Source organism: Equus quagga, chromosome 4, assembly GCF_021613505.1.
Source record: "Equus quagga isolate Etosha38 chromosome 4, UCLA_HA_Equagga_1.0, whole genome shotgun sequence".
In the NCBI taxonomy this organism is placed as follows: domain Eukaryota; kingdom Metazoa; phylum Chordata; class Mammalia; order Perissodactyla; family Equidae; genus Equus; species Equus quagga.
The window spans coordinates 92,075,505-92,102,774 of NC_060270.1; the positions used below are offsets into that span (position 1 = coordinate 92,075,505).

The 27,270-nt window shown below is 40.7% G+C and overlaps 1 protein-coding gene across 11 annotated transcripts in view; it reads left to right on the plus strand.

The window, feature by feature from the left end:
* The window catches only part of LYPD6B (LY6/PLAUR domain containing 6B), a 141,892-nt gene extending 122,644 nt beyond the window's left edge, over window positions 1–19,248 (plus strand). For 9 of the 11 annotated variants that reach the window (XM_046659450.1, XM_046659454.1, XM_046659456.1 and 6 more), the window contains 4 exons: window positions 9,233–9,385; window positions 12,570–12,668; window positions 16,924–17,054; window positions 18,501–19,248. In XM_046659450.1, the coding sequence (XP_046515406.1) occupies window positions 9,271–9,385; window positions 12,570–12,668; window positions 16,924–17,054; window positions 18,501–18,665 (510 nt within the window). In that variant the 5' untranslated portion in view covers window positions 9,233–9,270 and the 3' untranslated portion in view covers window positions 18,666–19,248. Of the gene's footprint in view, window positions 1–8,386; window positions 8,508–9,077; window positions 9,102–9,232; window positions 9,386–12,569; window positions 12,669–16,923; window positions 17,055–18,500 lie in introns of those variants that run through there. The other 2 variants (XM_046659457.1, XM_046659458.1) reach the window with 2 other exon arrangements.
* The last annotated feature ends 8,022 nt before the right edge of the window (window positions 19,249–27,270 follow it).

The window sequence follows — 27,270 nt, forward strand, 5'->3', positions numbered from 1 at the left end:
AAAACACTATTTAATGCACATAATTTTTCAGTTTCCTCTTGGAATATGAAATTATGCACCTATATATCTTTATATATGTACATTTCCTTCTGCTCCAAGTGGCAATAGTGACAATTTATAGTGCAAATGACACACTGTAACATTGTTATATATGCAGAATGCAGATATTTTTTATTAGGATTGCTTTTTATAAACATGTCAGCTTCCAGAGAGTTCTTTGAATAATCTGCTCTAGATTTTGTGACTATGCAAAAGTCAGCATGATATTCTTTTGCCCTAGCATGTAGTTTATTGTCGGTTTTCAAATGCCCTCCTGGTTCAGAATGATACCCACGAACATGCTTTTTACTTGTGTAATATGTTTTTAGATATAGAATCAAGAATAAAGTTGAGCTAATGGAGACTCTGTAACCAAGGGTCAGTGACATAAAACCCTAGGGCAGAAGAAAGATGACAGGACAAATGCACAGTAACAGTTCTTTATCCTAAAGCTCTCCCAATTGAAAGATAACCATGCAGGTGCTGAAAGCAGTTGACATGATTCATAATACAGTTTCTTTAATTTTTTTGGTGTGGAAGATTGGCCCTGAGCTAACATCTGTTGCCAATCTTCCTCTTTTGGCTGAGGAAGATCATCACTGAGCTAACGTCTGTGACAATCTTCCTCTGTTTTGTGTGTGGGTTGCCGCCACAGCATGACTTGATGAGCAGTGTATAGATCCATACCCGGGATCTGAACCCATGAACCCTGGGCCACCGAAGTGGAGTGTGTGGACTTAACCACTACGCCACCAACCCCTAGTAATACAGTTTCTTAAACAGAGTTCTAGGGACACTTTACAAGCTGGCATATAGTTAGCACTTAAGCAATTCAATTCATTCAATAAATGTATGTATGTATGTGTATATGCACATATACACATATGCATATAAGTATGTGGGTATGCATATGTTCATATTAGAAAATATACAGAGAGATTCAAATGAGAGACACATCTGTGTGAACACTTTATTTTTCTGGTCATTTTTCTATGTTGGCTGAGACTAAATGAAGTCAAAAGTGCTAGCTATCACCAACACACCGAGTGACCCTGAAAGCTAAATTTTCTCAGTTGAGTTCTGTATGCCATGCATTAGGGAATGCATCCTTGGGATGAACCACCTCTCCACTCAACAAATGTGGAATAATGGATCCTTAACCAGCTGTCGGACATTTCAGCCTAGATTTCTATGATGAGAGCTTGGGTTGGTTATTAAAAGAAATGAGTTCAGTAAAGCATGCAAGGATGTGGAACATAAAACAATGTCTTCCATGCCCAGGCTGTGTTGCCACTGGGTTCATATCCGTGCGGTTCTGCCAGTGGAGTCGCTTGTTAACAGCACCAAACACCTGTGTGCCTGCAGCTCTCCTGCAGAACTTCTGTCCAGTTATTGTATCTTTCTCTCAGATTTAAAGACACCCCTCTCCCATGGAAAAGAAAAATATCTCCCTCATTTGCCTCCTTGACCGCAGAAATATCTGCATAGAATACCTTTTCATATAATGCCCTTGGCTCTTTTAAAGAAATTGGCCAAAAGAAGGATGCATGTGGAGCTCTTTGAAACAAATTTTAGGCATTATCCATATGTTGTTTGGTGCTCTCTGTATGATAACGCATAGGGCCCGTTAATTTGAGAATTAAGTATCAGGAAGAGTTTCCTTTTATCCAATAATGGGAATATGTGTCCCACCTGTGTCTCCCTTGGCTCCTAGGAAGTACAGAGCAAAGGGTAACACAGCAGAGGAACACCGTTCACGGAATGAGTTAGGATCTGTGCTCTCCTCTCATCCAGTATGGTTTTTACTGCTTGTTTTGAGAGCCTTAATGCATAAAGTGACTTGGCATAAGCCTCCTAAAAATCATTTATGGAAGCAAACGGGGTAAAAATTATTCCACCCATCTGAAGGATACTCTCAAATTTAATCAATTAACATATTTTTATTGAGTTCCTACCATTTGTCCAAATAGTTCAATAAAACCTGCCAAACCAATCTTGCTTCTTTTAAAAAGGAGTCCAGTTTCAAATTCCTAAACCTCTCAGCTTTTTAATCTTGCTCATGTGGAGTTCTTACCATCTTACTCCTCCAGCATCATGAAAGGCTCCTCAAAAAAGATGTAAAATAAAATCTTTGACAAAAATGCAGCTGAAAAGCTATTACTTTAGAAATGTCTTTTAACTTTTTCTTAAAATGTGAATCACATTTTAAAAGATGTCTTTAAAATTGATTAGACTATTTTTCCACCTAAATTACACACTTATGGGTCCTGTATTAATTCATGAATAGATTTAAAATTGATTTGCATAATGAAATTATTTTAATGTTAGCACTGTTTTAGACATTCTTTTTTATCAAGTTGCATATAGTAGAAAAAGCTTCTATCTTTAGCGCTGCAAAATGTACAGCTTTCTATTTAGAAATGAGATACTCAGTTCTGAGTTTTTGATCCTGTGCTTGATGAGATTTTTTAACTTTGTATTCTTTAAAACAGCACAGGAAGAATCTGAAATATTATGGGAATACTATATTACACATGACTTTTTATGTCATAACTGGAATTTTTCATTAATATACTTCTATAAAAGTCATAGAATATTAGAAGTGGAAGGAACCTTAGCAGTCATTCATTCCAACTTACCATTTGGTTGCAGTAGAGAGAATTTGTGAATCCTCTTAAGAAATGAGTGCATCAAACTCAACTCTGTTTACCGGATTTGGTCCAGCTGTTATGGAATGGAGTTGGGCAATTATATCCCTTAATCTGATCTTTATTCTCCTGCTACTGATGTCTGAAGAAGCAGGGAAGGCGGGAGGGGGAGGAAGAGCAGGCACCTAACGTTTCTTGAAGGCCATCTAAGTAAAAGGTGCTTCACCTGTGTAACTGCACTCAATCCACACAACTTAGAACATTTATCTTTTTTATTGGCAAATGGAGGCAATACTTCTTAATTCTGTGGTCACCTGATTAGTAAAGATAGAACCAGAAATTTGTTCTAGGTATGTCTGAATCTAGAGCTCGTTGGTTTTTCTCCCCTCAAGGATGATTGTCTTAACTCTTGGCAGTCGCATCTCACCAGTGGCTCACATTGACTTTTTGGTTCCAATAATGGATGAGAGGCACAGGGGCTGTGTGTCTCTCATTCACTATTGAATTACTAAGTGTTTAGCACAGTACCTTGTATAAATGCATGACTTATAGTCATGCTACTTTCAAGATCTGGACAAGCTGTCATGAGAGGCTGAATCATGATTCTATTTTCCCCTGCTGAATGTTGTTCTCCAAGAGTAAAATCCATGGTATTCCATGGAGATTTTGTATTTTCGGGTGAAGATGATGGATTGAGCATAAGCTAAAGTTCTCTCTCATATTTTGCTTCAGGCACATAGAAATGCTGGATTAAATGTCTTTAAAATTAAAGAAATTCATATTTAAACTTAGGGGGAAAAAAAGAACTCAGGTACCAGAAATAGAGAGAGAACCTATCAAAGAAGGTAGAAGCTGAAGCCTTAGGAGCTGGGCTGTCAAATTCCCAGCAAGGTGAGTAGCTAAATTCTCACTTTTCCTGCAAGGAAGGGAACTAGATCAGAGTCTCAATGTAAATCCCATGAACACTCTTCCTGAATTTATGGGAACCAGAATATCGCCATTGGCCAACCTCTCCTAATAGCCAGAAGCAAGTAGTGCCACCCTTGTTGTAAATAGTAAAGTTTTCTGGCAAATTTCTCCTTTTGTGAGGAGTGTTTTCATCTATTCCACTCTTTCTGAGTAAAATTTCAGCACTCATTTTGAATTTCCTCTTTGCCTTCTGCTGTTTTTATAGGGGAAACCAGGCCTATTAAAATTTGTCATTAAAGTGTCTTACTGTGGGATAAGTGATGCTTGCAGGAAGGTGTGAATGCAAGTGTTGATAGGCATGTTGGACTTAGTAGAGCAGCTTACCTTAAATTATCCATTTTATTTGTTTTATTGGCGGTTGATGTTGGCCTTGTGCTTGCTGACTCATTTTTAGCAATTGTGCAAATGCCAGTATTTACCACCTCTATTTGGTCTCTTCTTTTTCAAATCTCCTTTTGAGTCCATCATTTCTTTCTCATCTTTGGACACCCTGCCAGCTCCTTATTGCCCACAACCTTTGTCTTACTTGCTAAGAAAGGCGCTCATTATAGGTCATAGCTAATGATGTTGGTTCTATTCCAAAAAGTATTTACTGAGTATCTACCATGCACTGAGCATGGGCCTAGGGAATATAAAAAATAATATGGGTCATTTTCCTACCTCAAAAGAGTTTATTATGTCAAGGATGCACCACTTCCCGAGGCCCCCACCAACTTTCCACGAAAGCATAAAATGTCACATATAGGATGAGATGATTACCATCACTCAGACATGGGAGATAGTCCTGCTTCTGGACCAAGTGCCATGTAGGTCCTTTACTGAGGCAGTAGTGGGCCAAGGTCTCAAGTGGGATTTCCTAAATTTACAAATCTGGCTGCCAGTCATTCTCTGGAATTGCCTGAGAGTTGCCCATCCCTGTTGTATCCCTACAAATATGCCTTACAGAAATTTCTTCCATCCTTGCAAAAGAGCACACTGCATTCTGGAACAAGAACTGATATACTTTCCAAAGCGAGGACTCATAAATGGAAGACCAGCGCCATAGGTGAGGGGTTTCTGACCAGGCCTACTATCTGAGAAAGATGGATGACTGTATGAGTTCTGTCTGGGGACGAATGTTTTGAGCCACCCTTGAGTTTGAGGAGTGTGGACCAGATACCTAATGTATATGTGGAACTTAGTGACAAAACATGAAAATATCTAAGTTACAGGAAGCAGAATTATAACAGCTATATTCTGAAACAGCAAGCAGCCATTCTTAACTATTATGTGAGTCTCGGATTCCTTTGAGATACTCAACTGAGGGGGAAAATACGTATGGACAAAAGGTTTTGCAAATAACCTGAAGAAGCTCACAGGTCACCCCTCCCCCATGTGAAGAACTCTACTCTATGTGATGGTCCTGGAGAAAGTGCCAGAATGGTTTAGTCTAACTTGTATTAAAGATTTTTTTTTCCTCCTGGAGGAAAATACAAGCTCTACTGTAACCTTGTTCTGCAGCAAAGACTGTAATGAGAGCCAGCTCAGCAAAGTCTCAGCAGATGATTTTAGTTCAGAGTCTCCGTGAAATGATTCTCAATGTAAAACAACTTCCAGAGACTATAGTCAGTCATTTTCTTTTTCATTACCCTAATGTCTTTTGGTTGTCAAAAATCAAACAGTCATGTTAACACAAACCTATACACTGAAAAATAGATAGATATCGGTGCTTGGGGAAAGCAGTATATGGTAATAGATGATAAAGCATGCTCTGCAAAATAGGAAACATTTTGATTTAGTGCTTTCCTCATTTGACAGGTAAAAGCTTTGCAGTTTGGGAAAATTTTGGTGGAATAAGGCTATGCTGTTTTAGTTAAAAACGGAAATGAGAATACATCTAGTCTATATGGTAGCCATATTCTTCTGGTTTGCTTTGCACCTGTTTTCCAGTTTAGTAGGCTGGAACGAGCTATGAGGAACTCTTTGGAGGGGATGCTGTGTTCCAGGCAATGTGCGAGGATCTTTGCACATATTGCCTCTGATCCTCACTGTCCTCAGTTATACAATAACAATGATACTGTATTCCCTACAGTGCTGTTTTATGGAATGGAGAAACCAAAACACAAGTCTAATCCTTGGGTTTGTTGCTCCTTCAGTTGTTTTAAGTCGTCTGTCATCCATTCACATACACATTCAGAAAAACCTTTGTGGTGTATCTGAATTCTGTATTCCTCTGTATTCACTATTGTTTGTATTCCTTTGTTCCAGGAGCTAGAAATAAGGCTAGGAATTACTCTACAGAGACAAAGCATTCTTGATATATTTCAAAACTAGATAATCTAAAATTAAACAACTTCTTGATTTTGTTACATCCAAATCCTTGCCATGGCCTCTAAGTGTTGTGCGATCTGGCCCCGCCAACTCTCTGACTGTCTATCCCCCCACCCTCCATGCTCCAGTCACACTGGCTGCTTTCTGAGTTCCCTCAACAGGGCGTGCCTCTTCTCATCTTAGGGCCTTGGTTTCTTTTCCTTGGATTCTTTGCTTGGATGGTTTCTTCTCATCATTTAATTTGCCTGTTCACATGTGACCTACTCAGAGAGATGTACTGGGCCCACCACATATGTAAAGTAGCTCCTCTCTCTCTTTTTTTTTTTTCTTTGCTGAGAAAGATTCACCCTGAGCTAAAATCTATTGCCAATCTTCCTCTTTTCGCATGGCCACTGACAGATGAGTGGGGTGGGTCTGTGCCTGGGAACTGAACCTGGGCTGCCAAAGTGGAGTGCACCGAATTTAACCACTCGGTCACCAGGGCTGGCCCGAAAGCAGCTCCTCTTATTCACTAACATATCACCTTATTGTGTTTCTTTCATAGAATTTATGACTATCTGAAATTGTGTTTTTTTTCTGTATTTGTTGCTTGTCTTTTCCCTCTAAAATGCAAACTGTCTGAGAGCAAAGACCTTGTTGGGGATCCAGTGATAAAAATGATTTATGCACTAGGTGTCGATAATGGCATATTGAATGAATGCATGGGCTTTTGTCTCACACTGAGATTACATGAGGAAAATCAGGCGTTCTGATTCCATACTGTTTGGGGATTTGTTCCTGATAGTAAATGCTTGCTTAGTAAGAATTAACAAAATGCCAGGCACATAGCTAATTAGATAGTTCAAGTGCTTTACGTGTATTAACTAATCTAATGCCCACAACCTGTGAGGCGGGTATTATTATCACTCCCATTTTATAGATGCAAAAATTGTGGTACAGGAGGTTAAGGAACTTGCATGAGGCTACATAGATAGTAGGTTCGGAAGAAAGTATTTCAGCCAGTGCTCCTCCCTACCTAATGGAAAGTGCTCCATAAATACGGCTTTCACCAGGTGCCCAGCACTCTACTGAGTGCTTCATGTGCATGGTGTCTTTCAGTCCTCACTTCTACACCATGAGGTAGGTACTGTCGTTATGCCCGTTCTATAGATGGGGAGGCTGAGGTGTGGAAAGCTTAAGCAGCTTGTCTAAGGTCCTGTAGTTGCTGAGTGATGGAAAAGGGACTTGAATGTAGACAGTATGCCTCTGAAATCTTAAACCTTAGGCATCATCTCCATCTTACAAGAATGCATGTGGATTGCTTGTGGAATGTAGTCATTTTGAAATGGTTTTTTATTTCACAAAATAGGTTTGTGAAAGAAGGATTAGTCCCTCAGTCAAAGGGTCTCCAGTGGTGTAAAGAACAGGTAACCATAACTTGGCTACCAATTCATAAGGACGTTAGAACAGTCGCAACTCAGAGAAATAAATAGAAGAAGCAGAATTTCATCAGTATTCATCCTTACTTGTCTTTAAGGAGTAATATAGTTGGCTAAATGTCCATTTCTTCAGAAAGAGCGTAAGAATGGGATTAGAAATCTGATAACTGTGAAAGGTCAATTTTGGTTTCTAAAATGAACCAAGACAGAATTATATATATATTTATGTATCACTAGGTCTGACTCTTTACTGAGCTGAAATGCAGTGTATAAAGTGTAGCAAGACTGTTTTTTGAAACTTACCAGGTTGTTTTTGTTTGTTTGTTTTACACTGAGTTCTTCCTCAGTTCTAACAGTGACAAAAGCCGTCTATAGAGATGATATGATGCTGTGGCTACATTTTGTCTAATATTCAGTTCCATCTCCATCAGTAGGCATTATTAGCCACATGTGCAAAACCAATTTACTCACAACACAAGACGGGGCAGTAACAGCCCTAGAATCCAAGCATTATTTCCCTGGCTTCAAACAAAACGTCCGTGTGAAGGATTATGTTTGTATATGTGGAGATCAAACCTTTTTTCTTTGGAAAACTCCCCAAACCCTCTGAGGCCAGTTGATTCAGCAAGAAGAAAATGAGTTCAGCCAATATGCTTTGAGATTCCAACCTTTTCAGAGAACTTGTATTACAAGTGCTGTTACATACACAGTCCTATGTGATCCTACCTGAACCCGTATTTGATGCTCACAATTACCCAAACGTGTGGGCAGGGCGGCTGTTATTAAGCCACCTTACAGATGAAGAAATTGAGGTTAATAGAGTTTAAAAAGCTTGCCCAAGGTCAGGCAGCTAATAAATAGCAGAGCCAGCATCTGAACCACAGTCTTTGGACTCCAAGTTACATACTTTCTGCTGCCCACACCTTCCCCCTTGTCAAAGAGAATCCGTCAGTGGTGGTATTACAGGTTCAGACCATCTCTCCTGAAGATTTTCTTACTCCAAGATCTGCTTCTAGAGAATGGAACCTATGGGGGTTAAGATGGCCTGTCTTTTGCTCAGTGCTATGTGCATGTCTGTCATTTCATTGGTTTCAGCCCTGCCTACTTTAAGTCTATGAAAGCAGTGAGTAGTATTTGTGGGCCAGGGCTAGCATTATATGGTTTTGGCTTTTCAATCAACTTTTATTCTATTTCTTCTAGAACCTTCTGGCAGCTTCTCCTTGCTGCCAATGGGACAGAAACAGGTGGGGATGGCATTTCACAGTGACTTGTTTCTCTTCTCAGTATCTGTGTGCTCTGGGACCCAGCAGAGCCTTTATTTATCAAGCTCATTGTCCTTTGACCCACTATCCTGCCTACTGCTCCAACTTTTATTGTTTATTCCAGGTTTTGAAAGAGTTGCAAAATTTATCAAACATAAGCGTTTACTTAGGAAATGGAATGGACAGATAGGTGGGTAGGTAACTTCGGCTGAACGTGCTTCCGAACCATTGGTGTTAAGAGATCAGGTGATTCGGCGTGAAGTAAACCGGCTAGCCTCAGGCAGCAATGAAATGGGGTGCAGCCAGGCCAGTACTGGCTGCTTGTTCTCCCGGAACCAGAAAGGCTGGGCATTGGGTGTCCTGCTAAAACTCAGCTGGCTAGTACAGAGGGCTGACCAGTAGAAGGCAGTAATTGCTTAACTTTCATCTGATCAAAGAATGCAGTTTACTCATGGGTACTGGCCCTACAGAACAAGTAGATTGTTGAATATATTTGAATAACCAAGCTTTCAAAACAGAAGCAAAACATACTCCTGGTGATGTGTAAAAGGCAAATAAAGTCAACCAGTCTCTCTTTTCATTGTAGATATATGAATTGTGGACTTTCCCATACCCGAGGTCAGAATGCTGCTCCTCTGTCATGCTCTAGCTGTAGCTGTTATCCAGATCTTTATCTTCTCGGAAAACTGGGCATTTGCCAAGAACATCAACTTCTATAACGTGAGGCCTCCTCTCGACCGTAAGTAATGGTTGCCATTGTGGCTCATGCTGTGGGGTCAGGGTGCACATTTGAAGTCCCTGTTACTACCTATAGTAACTTTGCCTTTTTGGGAACATTTGATTTATACCTAGAATAAACCAGAAAGTCTTCACTACTTCTGTGGGTAAAGGTAATACATGGTGACGGAAATTTTCTCCATTTCTTTGAAATGGTTAGGCTTATTATTGAAGTCTCAAAAGGGTTCTTGTTTAAAATAATTTTTTGAACACTGTCCCTGAGAATGGCTTAGCAGAGGGAACTCACTATTCTTCAATGGTCTCTTTGTTGGAGAAGCATATCGGCTGTAGGAAGATTCTGCATAAATGGTATATAAATTCTTACAAATGGCCATTAACAATTTTGAAAATAGCTTAGTGTGTTTCAAATTTGGAGGGGAATACTACTTGGATTTTCATTAATATTATGCAGCGTCACCATTAGCAAAGGCTGTATAAAATTCACCTTTTCCACTAATAATCTAAAAATAAGGAAATAGTGTATGTTATCTACCGGGTAATATATATTTTATATATATGTGTAATTGTATACATGTATCTTTCCTCTTTTCTCTCTTTTCAGGCCAAAAAAACACTCTCTGATATACTTTATTAGAGAGAGATTGTTACAGATAGAAATTGTTTCATATAATGTGAATGTCTATGGTTCCCACACCTGGAAGAGTATCAGAATCATGATAGGAGCCTTTAAAGCTATATATGCCCAGGGCCCTTCTCCAGAGATGAAGTAGTCAGAGGGTGGGATACAGAATATTTTTTTCTTTTCTTTTTTTCCCCCTCTTCTTTTTAAAAAAGCTCTCCTGACACTAATGATGCACAGCCAGGTTTGGGAACCACTGTCTTTATCCTACTCCCAGCTGAGGCCTGTATCACTAGGGTGCTTCACTTTGTGTTTTCTTTATTGTTTAGGACATTCAGTCACCTGTGTGTATGTATGTGTGATGAATTGTATTTGGGGATATTAATATATGAAAAATATGCAGCAGTATCACATCCTTACAAATTTCTGTGTATTTTTCTATTTCCTCTAGTCAATCTATTTCCTCTCCCTTTCCCCACCTTCTCTCTGTCTCTCTCTCAATCTCTCTGTCTCTCCAGGACTCAGCCCACAGCAATGACTTTTAGACTCTTAGATTCTCTTTATTTATAGTCAAAATCGTTTGCAATGTCCCATGCCTTCTGTCTTCCAGAAGGTGTACACACACACATATGTATACACATGTATGCCACACACACACACACCTTGGACTGTCATTTATTATACATTTGTAAATTAGTGATGATTGTTTACTGGTAGCTTAATGGCATGGCACAGACATAGTTTTCATAAAACCCAAATTATCGACAGATTTTGAACTTTTAAAGCCTAATACAATTTTATGATGAGAAAAAAATTGTTTAAAAAAAGAGGAAAAAAGTAATATTTGCTTGTTATAGAAAACTCCAAAGAGGAAGGGTACAGGAGCAATTAAAATTTATTCATAATTCCGTGATTCAGAGTGAGCTCTTCTTTACATTTTGGAATATGTTTCCTTCCACTGTTTTTTCTATGTAAGTGTATTTAAATATGTGACATCCTGAGATCACACAAATTTTATTTTGCTGTAGTTTTTCTCCCATTACACTATATTTTGAATATTTTCCCATGTCTTTGAAAGTATTTTAATGCCTTTTAGATTTAAATATTTTTTAATCATATGACTATAGTTTGTTTAACTAATTCCCCATAATTTATATTAGCCACAGATACACACACACACACACACACACAATCACAAGCAAGGTAAATGTTAATGCTTCATTGAAAATCTTTTTAAATGCGTTTTCTTCTTCAATTAGCTAATGACCTTAGAATAGACTCTTGGAATTAGAATTGCTAAATCTAAAAGGTAGTGCCAATTTATATTTTAGCTGTACACCCACCAGCATTGAGTATTAGTATTTTTTTAACTGTACTGATTTAATAGGTGAAAATGGATTTTATTATTTCATTTTTTATTTATTTACCTACCTCATTTGCTTTTGTGCGTGGGCAGAACTGAAATGTATTTGCAATACTTAATGTCCTCTGAACTTTAGCTTTCAATATTTTCCTCTTGTTTTATACATAGACAGATATCCTCCCTGTATTTGAAATACCCCCTGCTTTCTAATTATTATCCCAACTTGTGGTCAGGTTACTAGGATGATTTGGAGTTCACCCTGATCTTTGTCTTGATCTTGATCTTCGTCTGTTTCATTCTCCAAAAATGGGAGAATTGAAAGTTTTATACAGGGCTTTATACCCTGGCCTAGAGAGAAATGTCAAATTTATTATACTTTCGACTTCTTGGTCACTAAAATAACAAGATAAAAGGCAGAAAAAAAAAAAGCATAAAACATAAAGACAGAAAACACATACTAGTTGCTGTCCATTCAGACTGCCAGCAGCTCATAATTCCTTTCCTGAGCGTAAGGGCCTGAGAATGACTATCATCCTATATTAAGTGTTACATTCCGGGTCGGGACCAATGTTGTGATAATTGACACCTATCAAATGAGATTACTTGTTAGAGGTTGAATGTAGCCATGATGCGGGTGCATACGGATGCAAACCAGCAGGATTGGATGTGCCAGGGACTCTGCTAGATATTTTTCCTGCAATATGTAATCTTCACTATACCTCTGCAGGTCATGGGGATCTTCATCGTTACTATTATTGTAAATATTGTTATTTCCAGAAGTTAAAATCACACAACTAATTAGTGGGAAGGGCAAATTCAAACTCAGGTTATCTTTTCAGGGACAATACGATATCAAATTATTGGTTCCAATCCTACCACCACACTTGCCCACCCACTCAACCCTCACTTATCCCCAAGTTATAAATTATAGTAGGACAATACCATGGATATTTCAAACTGCTTTGTGGAATCATTTTCATTATTCTATAGTGAATATTCATAGATGAAATATTTAAAGAAAAGAGAATAAAGAAAATGCCCCAAAGTCTGGCAGTTAAGTCCAGCACCCTAGAAATGGAAATGGTAAGGATGATGGCTTATAAATTTTGTTTGATCTAATAAAAGTTGCCAAATTTGTACCGTATTTGATGTGTGAAATTTTTGTCTTTTTTAACCTGTTTCACTTTGCGTTTTTCTCTAAAGCTACACCATTTCCAAACAGCTTCAAATGTTTTACCTGTGAAAACGCAGGGGATAATTATAACTGCAATCGATGGGCGGAAGACAAATGGTGTCCAGAAGGTAAGTGTGCTGAGTTTGGAAGACTCTTGTGATCACACCTCCTTTAGCTCTCTCCTGACTGCCCTGAGCAGAGGCGTCTTGGGTAATGGGATTAGCAAACCAACAGGCAGACCACGTGCTATAGGAATCAGTGATTTCTTTTACAAGACTATCTAGACATCAGACTACTTTGAGAGTACTTGAAAACTGATAGCACAGCCTCAATCTGTAGTTGTGTGTGCCTTGAGGCAGAATTTCTTAAATAATATTTACCAGAGAGAACAAATAGACCACAATGTTGACTGAGACAGTCTAAGAATTTCAGAAATGCTTGATGATACCTCTAGAAACATCATACTTACTGGCTAAAGCAATGGAAGCTTTCTGTACTCTTGAGATACACTGATGCTTGGGAACCTTATTCATTCACTTGACAAACATTTGAGTATCTGTTTAGTTTGTTTAGTTTGCTGCTGTATCCCCAGTGCCTAATACGGTACTGGCCCATATTCAGCGCTCAGTAAATGTTTGCTGATGCGATGAAGGGATGCCTTTGATCAGCTCAGGGAAAGCTTCTCTGAGGAGTATACATTTGAACTAAGATCTGAATGACTAAAACAAGCCAGCCATGTGGAGATCTGTAGGAAGAGCATCCCAGGAAGAGGGAACAGCAGATGTAAAGGCTGCAAGAGGCAAGATTTGGCCTCTTCCATGAACAGGAAAAAGGCTGTCCAGTGAGGTTTAGTGGGAGATGGAGGAAAGAGCTGATGGAGATAAGGACCAGGACATACAGGATCTTCTTTTTCTGATAAAGAGTTTGAATTTTATTGCAAATGTGATGGGAAGGCAGTAGGGCATTTTAAGCTAGGGAGTACAAGATGGTCATTGTGTCCTAAAATATTGCTCTGGCTGCTGTGTGGAGAATGGATGGTTGGGGACAAGAGTAGAAGGGGACACCAGGTGTGGGGTTTTTCATTGTCTTCAGGCAGGATAAGATGGGAACTTGGACTAGGGGGTAGGAATAGAAGGGGCGAGAACCTGAATGATTTAATACATACAAACCTGGACATAAAGCAGACAGGATGTGCTGATGGATGATTTGGAATAACAAAACTCAGAGTTACAAGGAGATCAGGCAATTCAGATTTTAGGATGCACTGTTTTTTAGGTCTGCAGATGCAAAAGGCCAAGAAAACAAACTCTTCCAGAGTTAGATCACCAGTTTTGGTTTAGTATTACCTTGAATCTTTTGGAAGTTTCTATATCACATTATTTATAGCAATGAAATAGCCTTACCTCTTCCAGATAAAGCCAATGTGTGGAGCCAATAAATAGTACACACTGGAGACCTCCATTGAACCTAAGAATCTTATGCCGTAAATTAGCACAGATGGCTGTGACATCCACATGGACAGCATTTTTCATTATTGAAACGTGTGATATTCTATATGAACACATGCATCTACCATTTTTCAAGAATAATTATTAGAATTTTTTTGAGGTTCTTTTACATTTCTGTTGAGTGATCGGCCTTAAATTGTGTGCATGCTTGTGCGTGCGTGCTTTTGAGGATTTGTTTCTACATTTTTCACAGAAATTTATCTTGGTTATTTCAAAGTTTTTGAGGTTGGCTAATGCTTCTCTTTTTTTTTTGAGGAAGATTAGCCCTGAGCTAACTGCTGCCAATCTTCCTCTTTTCACTGAGGAAGACTGGCCCTGAGCTAACATCCGTGCCCATCTTCCTCTACTTTGTATGTGGGACGCCTACCACAGCATGGCTTACAAAGCGGTGCCATGTCCGCCCCTGGGATCCAAACTGGCAAACCCCAGGCCACCAAAGTGGAATGTGCGCACTTAATTGCTGCACCACCAGGCCAGCCCCTAATGCTTCTCTTTACTAAGGTGTTTCAGAGGGTGGGTATCATCCTTTAACTATTTGCTTTAAATTCCCCTGAAAACTGGGTGTTGAGGGTGAGAACAGTCGTTAAGTGGGGCATCGACGTCCAGCCTCTTGAGCCTCATCTTCATGGACCGCAGTATTCTTTTGAATTGTACCAAACACTGTTCCTACTGGGTCTGTGCATTATGCTCCAATCTGTCATTCATTAATCAAAGCCATCTTTAATGGGAATGTGCTTGGATATTTCTGGGCTTTAGAATTCCATTTCTCTTGAAATGTACAAACAAAAGAGGGAAGCTGCGGCTTCCACCACCAAGGAAATGTCAGAGATGGGAAGAGAGAGGAGGGTCAGCTCTTCCACGTCTACCCTGAGAACCTGACTTTGGAGAGATATGGAATGACCCTACATTCCAGCATGCATGACAGTACAATCTTGACTGTACACTAGTCGAGTTCCAAAGAGCCTAACCATCTGGAATTCTAACTGAAGCTGTAATTTCCTTATTTTTTTTTTCCTTAAAGATTGGCCCTGAGCTAACATCTGTTGCCAGTCTTCTTTTCCTTCTTCTCCCCAAAGCCCCCCAGTACATAGTTGTAGGTTCTTCTAGTTCTGCTATGTGGGACGCTGCCTCAGCATGGCTTGATGAGTGGTGCTGGGTCCACAGCCAGGATCCGAACCAGCCAAACGCTGGGCCCCCAAGCGGAGCTCACAAACTCAACCATTTGGCCACGGGGCCGGTCCCTGAGGGTGCAATTTCTTCTTTTTAGTCTGTCATTATTTAGGAGAGTGATAGTCAACCATATCTTGGGGCAAACAGGCCTGCAGCTAGTGTTCTTTGTTATCTCAGGTTTCCTTTTCACCTTCCAGCTTACTTCTGTGGCTGTAGGTGTTATTAAAAGAGGTTCTGTGTGTAACAGGATATGACAAGAATGACATTTTTATTTTATTGACCCTGGCTTTTTTTCTGACTTTTGAGGGCTGCTTTAGCATGTGTGACATTCTATATGAACACATGCAGCTACCAGTTTTCAATTCTTCTTTGTTTGGAGTGTAAATTGAAATGCCTTTCCACAACATTGAGTGGCTCCCTTACCTCTGAATCCCAAAGTCAGCTCCTCCTGTAGAGCACTTGACAGCACTGTCTAGTTTCACGAGAGGCAGAATAGTGTTCTAGTTAAGAACACAAACTGTAGAAAACTGCCTAGATTAGAGTCCTACCTTCTAGCACTTTCTACCTATGTGACTGTGGGCAAGAAACTGAGCCTTGGTTTCTTCATCTGTAAAATGAGGATATTAATATGACTTCTTTTAAGGCTTATTGTAAGGATTGAATGAGTGATTGCATGTCAGAAGAAGGCCTGGCTAATGGTACACTCACTCAATGCATGTTTGCTATTCTTATTATTTAAAGCTCACAACAACCCTCTCACAATGCCAGAGCACTTATCATCATTTTACTAAAAAGTAAATGAGCTCGAAGGATCTAATGTGGCTTGCTCACTTGTGATAGAGGCAGTTCCCTAAATCCAGTATTCCCAACTTTAGTAGGGTTTTTTCCCCATCCCGTGACACTGCTGCTGTAGTCCCTTGAAACTAAGAAGCACTTCATTGGCCTGAGAGAACTGTAGAAGAGATACAGAACTAAAGTGGAGTTTTCTGGGATATTGACTGAAATCACATTCTTGAAAGAACCCTAAGTAATGAATTGTGATTGGTTAAAGCTGTAAGGATAACTCTGTGTAGAAATGAGTTAGCTACAGGGAAGGGGGAGGTAGAGAGAGTAAGAGTTAATTAAAGAAGGGGAGAAAAATGGAAATACTTTGATGAGGAAATGTCAAACACATTGGGAGGATCAGAGCATGAATAAGAACTACAGGAGTGAGGAAGGTGGTCCTGATGGTAGCCCCTGCTTTCCGTTCCAGTTCACCACATGGCCTATTAGTATACAAGAAACAAATGTGGAATAATGCAACAACAGGTGTTCTGACCCACTGCGTTTCACGTTTGCAATTTTCATTTTACTTTAGAGCTATAGAACATGTGCTTCAGAGGGACAGAGATAGAGACACTGACACTTTCATGTGAAATGAGCAGACCTATGGTTTGGATGAAAAACTTGTCCTATTTTTTTTCTCAACGTTAGCTGCCACCAAAGGATAGGTGCCCATTTATGTTCATTTTCAAAGTATACATGTGCTTCAGAAGCTAATGCCTTTTCAAAAATATCACCTGGAAACTCTGGAGTTCACCGCCATTAAATATCTTGCCTAGAAACCTAAAGATCATCTGGAATTTTAGTCATTTCTGAGATGATTGTTGAGATTTTTCTCTTTTTCAATGTAAAAAATGAAGTTGCCATTTTTTTTCCTGCCTAGATACACAGTACTGTTTGACAGTTCACCACTTTACCCGTCATGGAAGAAGTACATCCATCACCAAAAAGTGCGCCTCCAGAAGTGAATGTCATTTAGTTGGCTGCCACCACAGCCGAGATTCTGAACATACAGTAAGGAGTGTGTGTGTGTGTGTGTGTAAGTTACTGTCCTAAGATTTCTTGCTAGTGATGGTTAGTTATACATCGTGGAGAGGCAGGAAGGATAAGTAATATGTTGTTGAACATGTTTATTCTTTGAGGAAAGACTCCCTTACAGTGATGCAATGGAGACCAAAGAGAAGTTGAAGACCTTCTGTCCTTCAACAAAAAATGATGTTACTAAAAACAAATGATAATTCCCAGACTCCAGAGCTAGACCCTAGATCTTGGACTTGGGGCGAATTGTCTAAAGTCAGTTCTGGAAGCCCAACAGCAAACCATCCATGAGAGAATGACACACAGAGCCCAGCTCGCTTATCTTATGGCCAGAAATCACCAAAAACACTTCACAGGGAAGCTGGAAGGTGGAAAGAGGAAAATGGTAACAGCTTTTTCTAAGGAAACCTTGTCTCACTCACTACCGCTGCTTCAATGAGGAAGTGAGAGCCTGACAGATTAACCTCAGTTTGATGCAATGAACTATAGATGCATTTTAGATCAACTGATCTCTTTAATTTTCTCATTCTATCATCATATGCCTGGAATCCTGAAGTGTTTGGGAAAAAAATCATTGAAATTATGTTAATTTTGAGAGATTTTAGAATTTGATTTGGCCTATATGCACAGCAAATGGTTCAGACACCAGTGGCTTTTAGCTCTGGCTACACAGGAGGATCTCCTGGGGAGCTTTTACAAGCTATGTTGGTGGTGGTAGGAGAGCATCCCAGACCAACTGAAGCAGAACTTCAGGGTGGGGTCCTGGGCATCAGGATCTCTCTTTTTTTTTTTTTAAGTTCCCCAAGGTGATTCTGATGTGCAGCCAGGATTGAGAACCAGTGATATAGACACTTTATCTTCCCTAGCCATCCTGGAAGGGTGAAGCATTGTACCAGGTCTTATGATAGGAGATTGCTTCCCCTGAAAACCTCTTGTGCTGTGAGGGTGCAAGGTTTTTTTCACCGTTCAGCGCCCATAATTAACAAACCGTTGCTGCTGTAATGATAGGAATCAGGTGTTAGCAGAGACAACAGAGAGTCGTTATTATCCCCTAACAAGTAGCCCCAAGAAGGAAAATCAATGACCAATCCTAAAGGTTCTTAGCTTTCATTTTTGTTTCAGTGTTTTTCCTTTCAAACACCAAGAAGATTTGTTGACCCAATCAAGCAGTCTTATTCAGTTTCCTTTCCTCTTCTTTCCCTTGCTTATGCTTGGGTTGATGCAGATTAATCACAGCTAAAATGAAAAGACTCTCAAGATGATCCTTACTTTCAGTGGGGGAAGGTGACTCATAGACTGAATAACTCTAATTTTCTCTGTCCTCAGATAGAGCTGAGGGACGCCTTTCTTTCATTTGGCTTTGTTTCACCCTTCCGTCTTCCTGGAATTCACTCTTTCCCTCTCCTCTTCCTTTCGTAACAGGAGTGTCGGTCTTGCTGTGAAGGAATGATCTGCAATGTAGAATTACCCACCAACCACACTAATGCAGTCTTCGCTGTAATGCACGCTCAGAGAACGTCTGGCAGCAGTGCCCCCACGCTCTACCTCCCAGCTCTTGCCTGGGTCTTCATGCTTCCGTTGCAATGATGCCGCCATACCAAGGAGAGGCAGAGACCCGCCCTCTGAAGCACAAGCTAAAAACTGTGAAATCAGTGAATTTCTGAGTGAAGATGGATCTTGCACTTGGTGAAGAGTGCACATTGGACCCCAAAGCAGAAGCCATTTTTTGCTTGGCTACGATGCTCCTGCATGAGGCTGCTGGATTGAGGAAGGGGATTTGGCAGGGACTGAGGGGATTATCTGGTTTCCAGGCTTCCTGGTCAAGGGGGCTGCATTCTGTCACTTCGGCAGGGCGGATCCTGCCAGCATCTACAACTGGCAGGTTGCAATAGCCTATATTGTCCCCGCCTGACCAGGCCTTTAGTTGAAAGGACTCCTTGACCTCATTGACTTCTTCCAAGGCTGCTGGGTCAGACCCTCTTGTTTCTGTGATTAGCTCAGAGCATCTCTATGAAATCTAACCCTTCCCCCGATAAGAAAGTAGTTTCCCCACCAACAGCGTAGTCAATGAGAAAGGCAACTGTAGGAAGAAGACTTTCAGTTGAACTAATATGAAACTCATTTGTGAATTGTGGGGGGAAATAAAGGTTTTAAATTATACAATGTAAAATGCCTGCCTGTGTGTTTCTTGACTGACATGGAGACCTCAGATGAAGCACATTTGCCAGTGTCATAAAGGAGGTCAATGAAGTTATGTTTTGCTGCGCCATGGGTGGTATATTCTGGCTTAAAGTATAAAATTCCAAGCCAAAGTGACTTGGATTTCCTTTTTTGGGAAGGACACTTCTTAGGATGCTAAATGCAAAATTAGTGAATTGAGAAGTTCAGGAAACTGCCCCGATCAAGGAGGATGACAGCTTATCATATGATGCACCCTCAGCAGTAGCAACTTAAAGTCAGAGACCAGGATAGTCAACTTCTCTCTGAATGTCAGGGCCACCAAGAGAACCTTTCTAAACACATGCTAAAATGTTTTGTCCTTTGTCTCCTCTTTTATAGCACAGTCTCAGAATTAATGATCAACTTCTTTCTGTTTCTAGAATCCTGATTTCCTACCTTTACACTTTGGGGTGATCTTTAAACACTCTGCCCTTGTCTGTATAGTGATGAGTTAATAGAGTGTTGTTATGTTTTTCTACCATTAGAATGCTGAGTGTTTTGCAGAATCCATTAATGGTGCTATCCTGGCCACATAGGCTCACCTCTGATGGGGGTTGGCAAACTATGGCCCATGGGCCAAATATGTCCCACCACTCTTAGTCTGCTCTGACTGCTGTATCAAATATACTATTGAGTGGCTTAAACAAAAACATTTAATTTTCACATCTCTGGAGGTGGGAAGTCCAAGAACAAGGTGCAGCAGATCTGGTATCCGGTGAGGTCCTACTTCCTAGTTTGCAGGCCGCCATCTTCTTGTATCCTCACAGGGCAGAGGGCAGAGGGCAGAGAGAGAGCTCTGGTCTCTTCATTCCCTTATAAAGGCACTAATTGCATTCCTGAGGGCTCTACCTTCACGACTAATTATCTCCCAAAGGCCCCACTTCCAAATACCATCACATTGGGGATTTAGGCTTCAGCATATGAATTTTGGGGAGACACATGCAGGCCATAGCTACCACCTATTTTTGTGAATAAAGTTTTATTAGAACACAGCCATGTCTGTTCATTTACATATGGTCTATGGCTGCTTTCAGGCTACAGCAGCAAGGACAAGTAGATGCAGCAGAGAGTGTATGGCCTACACAGTCTAAAAGATTTACTTTCTTGCCCTTTACAGGAAAAGTTTGCTGATCCCTTGCCCATGAAATGGGAAAACTGCATTGGGAGAAAGCTGCTTGCTTTGCAGGTACCACCATGCTAATGGTGGTTACTCACCTGTGCAATGGTTTACCAGATCACTTCCCTTTTTTTCTTTGTCTTCTGCATCAGTGAATTTTTCTTCTCTGTTTTGATTGTTTGCTCCACTCGTTAGACTCAGTCTCTTTGTGGTTAGTGCTACAGGTGCTGGGCAGTATGCTTGTTTCTTCTCATCTTTAACACACTGAAAGCATTTCATCTTAAGGCTGTTTAGCTTCTAATAAAACAGGGAGGGGATAGATGTCATTATCTCCCTGTCTCTGGCCCAACCATAGACTCACCTGGAAGCATCAGTTTTGAAGCCTGATGTAGAGTTATCCTGCCTTTCACTCAGCACCTTGAAGTATTTGAGTTTTCATAGGTTACGCTTGTTTGAAATTAATTATATATGGCTTCACTTGAAACATTTTAATAGCATCTTTGCTGTGTTTTTAGTCCCCAGGGTTTCTTTTGACTGTGTAATTGACAAATTGTCTGGTAAAAAACCATTAGCAGACAGGTTTGGGGTTTTTTTTCTGATTTTGTTTTTGCTGTCTAGATTAATGGATTTTCCTTTGTGTTTTTTTCTTTCTTTTCTGAGGAAACATCTTAATTTTCTCTTCTTCACCCCATATATCATGTTTGCATGGATTTCACTGCTTACCTCCATTCCCTCAAGCATTTAAAATGGGCTATGTTGGGGTCGGCCTGTGGCTGAGTGGTTAAAGTTCTGTGCACCTGGCCCGAGGTTCATGGGTTCAGATACCTGGTGTGAACCTACTCCACTCATCAGCCATGCTGTGGAGGTGTCCCACATACAAAGTAGGGGAAGACTGGCACAGATGTTAGCTCAGGGCTTATCTTCCTCAAGCAAAAAAAGAGAAGAATTGGCAAGAGATGTTAGCTCAGGGCAAATCTTCCTCACACAAAAAAATAAAAATAAAATAGGCCTATGTTAAGCAAAAGTGAGAATGCAGAGAGGAAAGAAACTCTTGGCAGAGATAGCCTAGGGAGTAGGGGTGCCACATTTACAAATAGGAATATGGGCTGCCCAATTCAATCTGAATTTCAGATAACGAATAATATTTTAGTATAAGTTATTCATGAACTCACAAGTCAGGCTCATCTAAGGCAATGTTTTCAAATCCTTGTAATAAATCAGAACCTTCTGGGTACCTTCAAAACAAAAAAATTCCAAAAATTCCCAGGGCTTCCTGGAGATGTTGATTGAGTAGACTGGGATGAAGCACAAGCCTAACCCCAATAATTAAATGTTAAATGTTTTTTTTAAAAGCTCTCAGGTGATTGTGATGCTCAGCCAGGTGTGTTACCCTTGACCTGAGGGGATTATTCCTTCCTCTGAACCGAGGTCCTTGGCCACATAAGAGAAAAGCTAGTGAATGAATAATAAACATGTGCACAAGTAACCTGGATTAGAGCTGTGGTTCTCAAAGTGTGGTCCCCAGACCAGCAGCATCAGCATCACCTAGAAGCTTGTTAGAAATGCAAATTCCCAGGCTCCATTCCAGACTTGTTGAATCAGAAACTCCACAGGTTCAATCTGTATTTCAAAAGGCCTCCAGGTGCTTCTGATGCACACACAAGCTTGAGAACCACCAGACCAGAGAAGCACTTCCCAAACGTCTTGGGTAAATGGGTCCTTGGTGGCTGCATGAGAATCACTCAGGGAGCTTGTGAAAAACAAAAACAAAACAGGAAAAAAGAAAATCAGACTCCTAGGCCCTAACTCCAGAAAGTCAGATTCTTTATGTCTGAGTTGTATCAGAAAGTCTATTTTTAACTAACTCCTCAATTGATTCTGGTATGTCGCCACTTTGGGAGCTGCTAAACTAGAGAATAAATGTTGGGAGTGATGTTGGTGACCAGAAGACACAGCCTCCAACCCCTGACCTTCAAGTTCTAACATAAAGCCCTAGGCATAATAAGTTGACTCGTGGTGTCTCCAGTGTAATTTAAAAACTAGAATCCAAAAATAAATCCAATCAGAGTTCATTACATGGATTTTTTTTCAATCCATTGCATAGGAACCTAGAATGGCCAAGTATCCCAGTCCTCAGACTGATTTAATTTGTTCCTAGTGAGCAAGAAAATGAAGAATACTTTGGCATCAAAACGTCTAAAAAGAATTGAGGTAGTAGGGGCAGGAAATGAGGAGAATATGTATGATTGTTGTTATAAAAGAGAAAAGGGGATTAGCAGTGAATATGAAGAGGGTCTGAGGGAATGGTCTGTCAGAGGTCCATTTTGAATAGATCTGCATTCTAGAATAAACTTTGAATTCCCATCCATCAACCATTTTCTGAAAAAGAAAAAGTAGTACCGAACACATTTTTTCCAGCTATGTCTAAACGCTCCCTATATCCAGCTCTGAGTGAAGGTAGCAGTCAGAAATTACAGGCATTATTTTCCATACAATCTGCGTTCACAGTCATGTCAGTCACTGTGTAAAATATATTTCATAAGAAAAGGGAAGGAGGTGGGGCGGTTTCTCTTTCTTACCGAGAAAGAACTTATGAAGCCGTGCAAAGCGTGAAACGAGCATTATGAACTGGCATGAACTTGGGGAGTGAGGTGTGGTGTGGCATTGAGAAAACGTATTTCACATTTGTGAAATTACTCTTATGCAAAGTTTTTGTGACATGTAGACTGCCATCTTAGAAAACTCTGCTCTGACCTTTGGATCTTAAATGTTTTATTTTTCACCTCGTTCTTTGTCATCGACTCTATGATTTGAGGAGGGTTACATCGCAATGCTGGATAAGTCTGGGTGCAAATCATGCCAGAAGACAAAGGCTGGTAGCGGATGCACAAAGGTGAAAGTTGTAGAAACTGGAAAACAAATGGCCGTTGTAATTTAAGTCTGCCTCTAGGCACAGCTCCTCTACCGCGCACCCGGAAAAGTCTAACAACTTTCTATCACACTTCTCCCTTCGCCTTCATAATCCTGTCTCCTTCCCAGTCCCTCCCTCTTTGCCTTGGCCTCTGTTTCATCACATGCTGAGGCTGGAAGCTGAGCTGTCTTTGGGGTTATCCAGAATGTGAAATAACCAGGGTTTAGGCTGTGAAAAATAGGGTTTTCATAACTCAATTCCAGGAATATTATTCAGTAAGTCTGGAAAACTTGCTGGTCATGATACTGATGATTCTGATTCTGGTAGTCTAAGGGCATCATTTTAGAAAGAAACAACACAGGCCTCAGTAAGGCTGTAGAGGCTTAAGCTGAGAGCATCACACAACTCCTAAACTTCCTTACATGCACTTTTTGGTTCCAGCTACAGAGCTGGGGGCACCTGGAGGACACTGGCTTGGCAGAGCTGCCCTTCGGGAGTGGTCCTGGGAGGCCAGGACATAGGGGAACGCCAGGAAACCTGGGGCCTCTTCCAGGCAAGCAGGATGTCCAGGGTTCTGACATTGACTGGACTCCCTGCAAGTCATGGCTGAGTGAGGCATTAAGGAGCAACGCAAAGCAAAGGGCAAGGTGAGCCGGTCCACAGGGGCTAAGTAGAGACTAGAACCCAGATCCAATGCAAACATTCTTCAAAAAAGGAGAGGTGACAGAGGCAAACAGATCCTGGAGACAGATTCTGAGAAGGTTGTTGAGGGTGCCCAGGGAGGGCACCTTTTATAGAGTGCTGTATCCATCAGGATGACTTCAACTGCCAATGACAGAGAGCCCCAATCAAATTGGCATAGGCAAACTTATTGGCTCACATAACTTGAAGTCCAGAGAGAGAGGAGGTTTGAGGGTGAACTTAACCCAGTGATTCCAGCTCTATTCTCGGCTATTCTTTTGGTTCTCACCAACCCCATGTCCTCTGGTGAGGAGGTGGCCATGGCTGTTCCACACTGCCCACCCAGTGTCCGGGGGAAGAGATGGAGGAATACTACTGGACACTCACCAAGAAGAGAGGAAGGTTCCCAGCAAATCACAAGCAAGATGTGGTCACCCTTGGCTTACTACAGCTAAACAGAGCTCAGTGTCCCCTGAGGCATGTATGGTACATGGCAGAGGCTGGGTATCTGCACAAAATAGGAACTAAAAAGGAGGAAGGAAGAAATGGATCTGGGTGGACAGCCGGAAATGTATGCTCCAGGTTCATACAGTCTGAGGCTGTGCAGGGAGGCAGTTATTAAGGTGGATGGGAAAATGTTACCACGTTAGAGATAAGCGAGCCGAGCCCCCCAGAGCTGTACAGACTTGCCCTAACCACACAGCTAGCTGGAAGCAGACCCAGACAGAGAAGCTCCCCTGCCTACTGCCATTCCCACCACATTCTCTATTTTTTTAACATACATTGTAAATCTGCAAGGAGTGGAGAGAGTACGCAGCACTTCTCAAACTATTCCGCGAGAGAACCTTTTCTTCCTCGAGCATCTGGGTTCCCTGGGACACATTTCTTTTAGCCAACACCACTTTGCAAACATAGAGAAATATGAGGGGAAAGCTGCAGAACACAGGGGTGAGTAAGACACTGACTCCTAAATAAGTTATATGTCATAGGTACCTGATGAGGGCATGCTGAGTGCATGAAACTTGAACCCGTCAGAAACACTCGCTTCTCCAAGATCTTGGGCTCCATCCTATATAGACCGGTTTCCATTATCCTCAGGTGAGCAGTGGCAGAAAATTTAGAAACTGCCTTAAAAGGGGCAGCTTCAAATACTTTTTTTTAATTTTGGTTTTCTTAGATTTGTTGACCTAGTCAATGTCCCAAACTGATTTTAATCCCACTCATGGCATTTCCCTCAAGGTCTGAAGGGCCCACCGCTCCTTAGGATTCAACTATAAGCCAATCAGGAAGGCAATGTTTTCTGAGGATTGTATTTTCTTGTCGTTTCCTCTCTTTCACATGCCCTCTGAAGAATTATCTGAAGTAGTCAGCCATTTTCTATTTCTAAGTATTTTTAGATTTATTATGAAATCAATCTTGAATGAGAGATGGGTCCTGAATATTAAGTAGTTATCTTTATTTTAACTAATGAATTTAGACTAGAGCTCATGAATGGGCTGAAGATGCCTTTATCAGGGATGTGGACAGATTCTCAAGGCAAGTCCTTCTATATTGCATCTAGTAAATGAAAAGGAAGATATACCTAAGTTGAAAAGTAAAGAAAAGGAACAGAAGAGTGTTTTGTCCACCACCTTTCTTTTGGTGGATCTTTGTTTGTAACTAATCAGAAATCCAAATGTCTAACGTTGATTTTGGAAGATGTTTTCTCAGATCTCAGGATCTGGCTCTTTTATACTTACCTGGCCTTAAAAATTATGGAATTTGAAGGAAGACAAGAGAAAGATTTCAATCATAGTTGCAACAATGTCTCATCTTTAGCTACCCGGGGGCAGGGAGCAATTATTTGACTGATGTAACAGATTAGTGAAATAATTGTACATGACAACTTTATTTTTCTTTTTAATGCAGTGTTTCAAAGTGAGAAGTGAGTTTAATCAAGTGGAAAGATAATCCACGATTAAATAAGATAATCAAGCACATATTGCAAACAAGCTCTAGTAAAAGCTTAGAGTTCATGGGTAAGGAGAAAACAGTCAAATAGTTTGAGGCAAAACTTTTTTGACTGATTATTTAAAAAAACAAAAAGCAAGAATGCTAAATCTTATCTACTCTTTGAGCAAGGCAAGGGGCAAGGCCAAATCTTCCCCACTTCAACACCTACTGCTCTGGACAGGCAATTACCCGAAGTGGTTTGATGTCTGTTGTCAAACGTGGACAAGTGTTTGTGCTAACGATGCAAGGACAGCACCGAGGTGTGTGGGGTGCGTTCTCAGGGCGCACGTGCAGAATCCTAAAAAGCATTTAATTCTTTTACTCCAGAAGGCTGCAGTGTCTTGAGGGGAAGTGTAATCTGAAGTTTGCATGAGAAAGTAGGAAAACCACACTGCATGGAGGGGCTTTGCGGAGCTTACTCTCCTGGAATCTCTGCTGGGGTTCAGTGGTACCTTAAATCCAGGGGTCAAGGCTGACCTCACAGCTTACTGTTGGGGAACTTCGGCCATTGCAGCTCTGTTCTGAGAGTTTTGCTTTATAAGCAGCCAGGCTTTGAACGACTTATGCCCTAACATCCTAAAAGCACTCAGTACCAGGTCATTGAATGAAGATGGCTTTTCCTCCTTGAGGTTCTCTTGGATGGGGGGGTTGGGTGAATGATGTGTGGGTCAATAGGTGTGAAGGTGACATATTTAAAAGACAGGAGTAGGAAATGGCTTTGCAACTAATACATTACCCCATTTGAGAATCAGCTTCTTTTCACCCTGTTTGCTCCACGTGACTCAACTCCTGCCTGATTTTTATGATAAATTTCTGAGATTCTGAAATTATAGCCAACTTTTATGTATTCATCCTTTGTAGAGAGCAGTTAGAAACAAACCTCTCTCTAACAGAATCCTTAATAAAATGAACAGGCAAGAAAAGAGGAAGAATAGAAAAAGAAGCCTAGAGCCTAACAATCCTCAAAGCTTAAAACTTAGTGCTTGAAGAACTGAATGGGTCCTGGGCATGTGATGATTATACAAGAGATGATTATAAACAAAAACTGGGCACAGGGGCTCCTCAACTCTCTGATCCCACCACCTGCCACTACGCCCAATGTTGATTCCTACAATAGGGCCAATGGCAGGCAAACCACGGCTTTGCCCAACAGTAAATACCTGTTGAAATGAACCCATGAAATATTTTTCACAAAGTACTTAAACTCACCACTATTAGACGTCCCGTTTGTGCTTATTGTTTATTCCTCTTCCACCTTGTAAGCATTGCAG